The sequence below is a fragment of the Emys orbicularis genome, chromosome 5 (genome assembly GCF_028017835.1).
Source record: "Emys orbicularis isolate rEmyOrb1 chromosome 5, rEmyOrb1.hap1, whole genome shotgun sequence".
NCBI classification, from domain to species: domain Eukaryota; kingdom Metazoa; phylum Chordata; order Testudines; family Emydidae; genus Emys; species Emys orbicularis.
Genome location: NC_088687.1, coordinates 75,340,784 through 75,347,727, shown reverse-complemented (window position 1 = coordinate 75,347,727; position 6,944 = coordinate 75,340,784). Strand labels below are relative to the sequence as shown.

General features: G+C 43.3%; 1 protein-coding gene across 1 annotated transcript in view; it reads right to left on the bottom strand.

Annotated features, from left to right (window-relative positions):
• GALNT7 (polypeptide N-acetylgalactosaminyltransferase 7) overlaps window positions 1-6,944 on the bottom strand; it is a 116,353-nt gene that overhangs the window by 5,677 nt on the left and 103,732 nt on the right. Inside the window, exons 9-10 of the mRNA XM_065404843.1 lie at window positions 5,858-6,076; window positions 49-147 (exon numbers count right to left, since the gene is read on the bottom strand). Of these exons, the coding sequence (XP_065260915.1) occupies window positions 49-147; window positions 5,858-6,076 (318 nt within the window). The remainder of the gene's footprint in view (window positions 1-48; window positions 148-5,857; window positions 6,077-6,944) is intronic.

The following is a 6,944-nucleotide window of genomic DNA, read 5'->3' as shown; positions in this document are numbered from 1 at the left end:
CATTGCATCAACTGTCTCTTTCAAACGTCTCGCCTCAAGGTTACTTACCTGATTACCTCCCATTCTGTGGCATGGTCCAAGTTCTACAAAGCCGCCATTGGTGTGCCCCATGCTATCTATGCAGTAAGCAGTTTCAAAGCCTCTGATCTGGGGGGAGAAGGAGAAAAGGGCTTTTTCCACTTTAGTTTAGACTTTGGGAAAATATGATCTCTAGTGCAAAGAAGTTAAGGAATATCCTACTCGTCGTCCTCCAAACGAATAATATACACAGATATTTGAAGCAAGACTGCAAGAAATTTGAATCAAATGAGATAAGGATGTTAAATTCTCAGGAGAAAGTTTTATGAATCCAACTGTCCATACTAATTTGAGAGCTATTGTGAGATAACAGACATAAGTATGCTAGTGAATATACTGTATGGAAGTTTGATTTCAAATTTACCATATTCATACAGAACAGGGGCTCTTTCAGATGTAGGCCTGGTTTCTTATGCAGTTAATCCCCCATGAAAGGATGTTCAATTCTTTAGTTATTCCTGAATGGTGTGCAGCAGGGGCTTGTAATTAGGGTTGATCGGGCTTCCCACCTAGGAGAGGATGTGAGGGATGAGATAGGTGATTGTTTTGTTCAGACTTAAAATGAAATGGAGCTTGACCTGAATGTCAGAAAATTACTATGATAAAGCTTCAACATTGTAGAATTCTGGTGTCCACATTTTAAAAAGGATTGTGAAAAGAACCACAAAAATGATTTGAGGTATGGAGAAAAAGCCTTACACATGGAGAGACTTGAAGAGCTCAATCAAAAAGAAAACTGAGAGCTTATTTGATACAATATATAAGTACCATCATGGGGGGGAAAATACCGGGTACTAAATGATTACTGATTGGCAGCTAAAGTCAGACATATACAAATGGGAAATAAGGGGAAAAACAAACAAACAAAAACAGTGAAGGTGATTAACCACTGGAAAAAAATGTCTCTTTTGATATCTTCAAATCAAGACTGGATGCCTGTCTGGAAAGTATGCTTTAGTCAAACAAGTTATTGAGCTAAATGCAGGGGTAACTGGGTGAACTGTAAGAGCCTGTCATATACATATTGTTCAACTAGTTAATTGTCACAGGATGAATGTCCAAAAAATCCCTTTTATAGGAGTTGGGCCTAGTTTCACATATGAGAGCTGGGAGGTAGCTGAGCTGAAATGTATCAGCAAAGGATCAGGTGATTATAAAAAGCCAGAAAGTGACTCAGCTGGAACAGAGCTGCCAAGAGCCTGAAGGCAGTAACAGGAAGGAGAGCTAGAGCTACCAGTAAGTAGTTTGACTCCTGTAGGAGAAAGCAGGGTATGGCTGTCAGGCAAGTGGCCTGTAGAATGGAAACCTGTAGTGAATAGATAAGCCCCTACAGAACACCCCAGGTTAGGGGGGAAGGGATGCTCAATGTGCTGCACTAATTTTATGTGGAAGAAATAAAACTGAAGCCCTGAGAAGAGGGTCTGAACCAGATTCTGGATATGGTGTACTCCTTCCTGGGCTGAGGGGACTGGCCAGTAGCCTACAGTGATCTAAAGGTCTCTTCTGGCCTTAAATTCTATGAATCTATGGGTATTTATCACAGCTATCTTCCCAAACAGATACAGTTTATCACCAATCTTTGCAAGTCATGAACAGCAGCGATTAATGAAATTTCCAGTTAAATATTAACCCAGTTGTAGTAGAAAGAGAGAGCCTGAGTCACGAGCCCTTGTATAAAAGGCCTGAACTAAAGAAGTGGTCAAGCCTTGCTAATATAAAGCAAAGTTAGCAAAAGTCAGGCTGTGAGCAGAAGTCAGGTCCTGTTATAAAACATGCCTGCTTGCAGGTTCACAGACCCTGGCAAGAATAGGGCTGGTATTGCAAAAATATAAACATTCCTGAGAAGTACTAGGCACAGGACACTCATGTAAACATCTTCCAGAAGGGTGGTACCAGAACACCCTGATACCAAGTATGACACAAACACACTCCCCAAAGATGATACAAGGACACACTGACCCCCTCTTAAAGATAAGGTCAGGATGACAGGGTGATGAATAGAGATGTTTTGATTGATAAGCCCAACATGTACAAGGTAAAAGGGTGGTAACTAAACATGTCACAGGGGCAATATGTAACTTGTTTGTATCGGTGTATAAAGAGGAGTCTCAGAGGGAGTGTCTTTGACTGGCCTAGGGGGGAATGGAGAATCCCGCCATTCACTGAGCTGGTCCACTGTTACAGGCATACATGTGCTAGTGTAACTAGACATTGGTCCGGGGAGCTAGGACTGTGCTTCATCAACAATAAACCTGGCCAGGTATCTTCGCTACTAGACCAAGTCTTGTGGTCTTATTGAGCAGTTCGGAGCCTGCTGTACAGGCTATCTGGCCAGAGCCAATGCAGCACGCAGAGAGAACACACACGCAGCCAATGACTAACTACATCAGTAACATGGTTGTTCACCAGCATTCTATTCTACTGACTCTACTAAGAAGCAAATAAGGAGGGAGAACCTACCTGCAAGTTAGGGTTTTTTAACAGCTGGAAATTAGTGGAGGGTTGACATGAACACTAGCCCAAGAAGCTACAATAAAAAGCAGCCATTCACTTAGTGAAGGAGTCCTTTAAATATGAGAAAAATAGGACTGGAAAGAACTTTGTATCCAAGTAGTAGAGTCAAAAATGTTTTGGCCATCCAGAAATACAATTGAGGCAATAATTAAAAGTGCAACAAAGGAGCATTAAAATCCTGTAAACATTGTGTAATGACTGCTGGCCATCGATTAAGAGAGATCAAAAACATTTCAGCGAAGCCTGAGGACATAGCACTCTGATTGATGCCACACTACTTCAAGCTTCCCTGTCACTTCATCCAAGTCCCAGGGGCTGCTGGCTTCAATTCCTTTTTTCAGGGATGCTCCCTGCCTTCTATTTTCCAGACACTACCATAGTGATTCTCACAGCTCAGTCAGGAGCTAGATGTTGGCACATTTTCCCCACCTTAGGTGGACTTTGGAACAGTTCTAAAGCTGATCAGCTAACTTACTGCTTTGTATTAACTCTTGGGCAAGAAATTTGCCTTGATGGAGATAGTCTTGTTTCCCTGGGCTCCCAGATGCAGGACTGTTTGTCCATCTTCACATGCACTTTGTACAACCAGTTCCAAAGGCTTCATAATAGACCCTGACAGATTCCCAACATGCCTGTTGTGCACTGGACAACTCTGTACTCCACCACTGCTCTCTTGAGGTCACATACGTAGATCTGTCATACCTTTAGAAGAGGAAGTTCTTTAAACTACTCCCTTGCACATCTAATGGATTAGCCAAATTGACTAAGAAGTAGGATAGAACACAGGGCTTCTTATTCTGCCAGTTAGAACACTATCTCTGCCTCCAGGTTCTGCAGAAGTGGGTTCAGTATACTCATAGGGGAGACCAGGCAGAGCTTCTGGGGGACTAAAACAATCTTCATAAACCAAGGCATTTCCCTGGCTGAGCAGGGAATCCTACAAAGGAGTATGTAAAAAACCCAGCTAGGATTGTCTATGAAAGAGCATTCAATTCCTGTAAATCATGCGCTGAATTTAAACCCTGCCAAGTAGTTTTTCTTGCAATTAAATGAGAATGCTGAATCTGTGATGTCCCAGTAATTTTAACAGTCTTCGAAGTCACATTCAAATGCAAATATCTTGATTATTCTGAATAATTGTCTCCAGATATGCCTTTTCTACGTACACCAGTGTTCTTCATTGCAAGGCCCGCGAGCCAGTGGCAGCTCCCATCGACCCTAAGTGTGGCTCCCTAAGTTCCCTCTAAGCTGCGCAGTCACACAGCAGGCTATCAGTAGCCCCGCAGCAGCTCTAAAGGGCCACGCAGCAGGGACCTGGAGAGGAGAGAGGTAGGGGGTGGGTGGGAACCAGGGAGGGGAGCAAGTTGGGACTTGCAGGGCTGCTGTGGGCCTTGGCCCCGGAGCTCCCTGCTGCTGGCAGGGGGGAGAGAGGGCCCCTTCCCCCATTGCTCCTGTACTGCTTGCCTGCAGGGAGTCCTCTGGCCCCAGCCCCGGGGCAGTCTGCCTGCACCCAAAACTCATCCCTGGTCCCACCCCAGAGCCTGTACCCCCAGCCAGAGCCCTCACCCCCACCCCTGAGCCCCATCCTGCACCCCTCACCCCAGCATCCCAACCCTCTGCCCAAGCCCCCTCCTGCACCCTGAACCCCTCACCCCCGCATCCCAACCCTCTGCCCCAGCCCTGAGCCGCCTCCCGCACCCCAAAACCCTCATCCCCAGCTCCACCCTAGAGCCCTCAACCCCAGCCAGAGCCCTCACCCCCGCACCCTACCCTGGACCATCTCACACTCCAAACCCCTCGGCCCCACCCCACGTGGCTCTCACATTGAAGTTTTTTTTTGCCAAAGTGGCCCCCACTTCAAAAATAGTGAAGAGCACTGAACACCATATCATGATTCCAAGTTTCTTCTCAAAATACATTCTTACTCTGAAAGAAGGACTCGGGATTATAAACATCAATGAAGAAGAGTACACACAGACAAAAGAATTCTCAACAAAAATGTAGAGCTAATAAAAAACACATGTTAAAACATCATGACTTGGTTACTTACTGTTGCATTTGATCTCCTGTCGTTACTCTATAAATACAGTATTTTCATACCTGTCTGTCAAGAGTTATCCAGACCTGCTATTTAGTGTCATGGTTACTGGGTAAGTTGTGCCTTAGAACACTAACTCCCTCTCACATTCACCCCGTGAGACAGGCTTTGCTACCTTCCTCCCCTCTTGGTGGAACCACATGGTTCTGCCACTTTTTAGATTGGATCTCTGGGCTGCAGGTTCCCTATTTACCAAATGGGTCAACCTGACAGACTCAAGTGGGTTTAGCACTCGTAAGCACATTATCGCTGGAGACCTGTGAACAGCAGCTAGTTAAAGTGACTCAAAAAGTAGCTTATTCAAAACAAAGTACACCTCTACCATGATATAACGCGACCTGATATAACACGAATTCGGACATAATGCGGTAAAGCAACGCTCCAGGGGGGCAGGGCTGTGCACTCCGGCGGATCAAAGCAAGTTCGATATAACGCGGTTTCGCCTATAACTCGGTAAGATTTTTTGGCTCCTGAGGACAGCGTTATACCGGGGTAGAGGTGTAGTGTGATTTGCCAAAAGGAACACAGCATCTAAGAAAATGGGTTAGAACAACTAAATGTTGCATACACTTATTAGTCTGCCTAAGATTACTCTCTCTATTCATAGCTTGGGTAGGTTCAGTTTATTACCATCTCTGGAGAGCCAGCCTGCCTGCTGCATGTCTGTCTGCCAGAGACTCATTATGGCTGCTGACAGCCCACTCATCCCCCCTTCTTCTATAGGACAGCATCTTGAAGGTTTAGGATCCTCTATGATCTTAGCCTTTTAGCCTTGAGAAGAGTAAAACACGCCAACCAGGTTGGAGCAGGGCAGAAGCATTCCCCCAATTAATAGCTCCAACCATTGTTCACTTAAGGAGCCTTATCTTTGCCATTGTTTTGTTTTGTTTGCATGCCACTTAACAGCCTCCTTGGATTTAACTCCCACAGGCAGGCAAGATAATATTAAACATAAATTGTGGTGCATGCCATACATGTAAAAAAAATAATATATATATTCCCTTATTTTCCACATTTAAAAACAACAGTAACAAAAATAATTCTTTGTTTTCTGTTTAAATATTAAAATATTTATCAGGTACAAGAAGTTACAGTGGCTTCATTGTGGACTCCCAACTTAAAAAACCTATTGCATGTGCTGATTTTAGATGCATTTACTGTACATACCTCTCCCCAGTCCACATTTTTAGATGGTAAGGGATAGTGTGAGGTTATATCATAGGCTATTTCTTCCATAAACCATTTAAAACTTTTGCAGTTGTGATCTTCACGGAACTTTTTCAGCTCAGATATATCCCCATATGGTAGTGCTTTTGTCTCTGGACGACTGGCATAGAAGTAATCTTTGTACTCATCCCACCAAACTTCCACCACTCTGACATAGTTCTGTAGGGAGGGGAAAAAAAACATCACTACTGCAAAATAAAACCAATATGTTGTATGTATGAGGAATTTAATCCCACAGATTTAAGAATTCTTAGAAACATGTTAATACGTGTTATACAGCACTCAACTTGCCACCTTTACAGAAGATACAGCACAAAAGTAGCCTTTTTATATATTTTGGGGGTAAGACTAGCATAATTAAGTGAGCTTAGTGAAGATTGTAATTATAACTAAATCTAGGGAATTCTCTTTTTTGAAGAAAAAGATGCCTTAGTTATGAGTAGAATGAAAACAGTGCTGTTCATTTGACTGCAATACTCTAGAAAATGTGATGTGTCATCTGGAGTTTATTTTCACCTTCTACACTTCCTAGCATTAAAATAGAGTGACCCCTATTAACCCCCAACTGGATTCCACAAGTGTAACTGATTTAGATCTTAGGGCTTTGTCTACACTACAGATGCCACTGCAGCACAGCTATGTCACTGCACTGCTGTAGTGCAGACACTTGCTACAGCAACACAAGGTTTTTTTCTGTCACTGTAGTTAATCCCCCCCTCTTGGTAGCAGATAGGGTGACAGAAGAATTCTTTCATTGAATTAGTGGTGTCTATACTGGAACATAGGTAGGCTTAATGACATCTTTCAGGGGCATAAATTTTTCAACCTGAGTTTTAAGTGTGGATCAGGCCTTAAACAGTTCAACTGATACAAAAGAGATTCTATCTCCTCTCCCACGCCTGCATTGGCTCAGCAGTACTAACAGGAATTATGATTATAAACATACATATATGAAAATAAAAAGTGTAAAATGATCTTTAACTTCACACAATCTTATTACACGTGGTCTTATTCCCCCCTTCTCCCG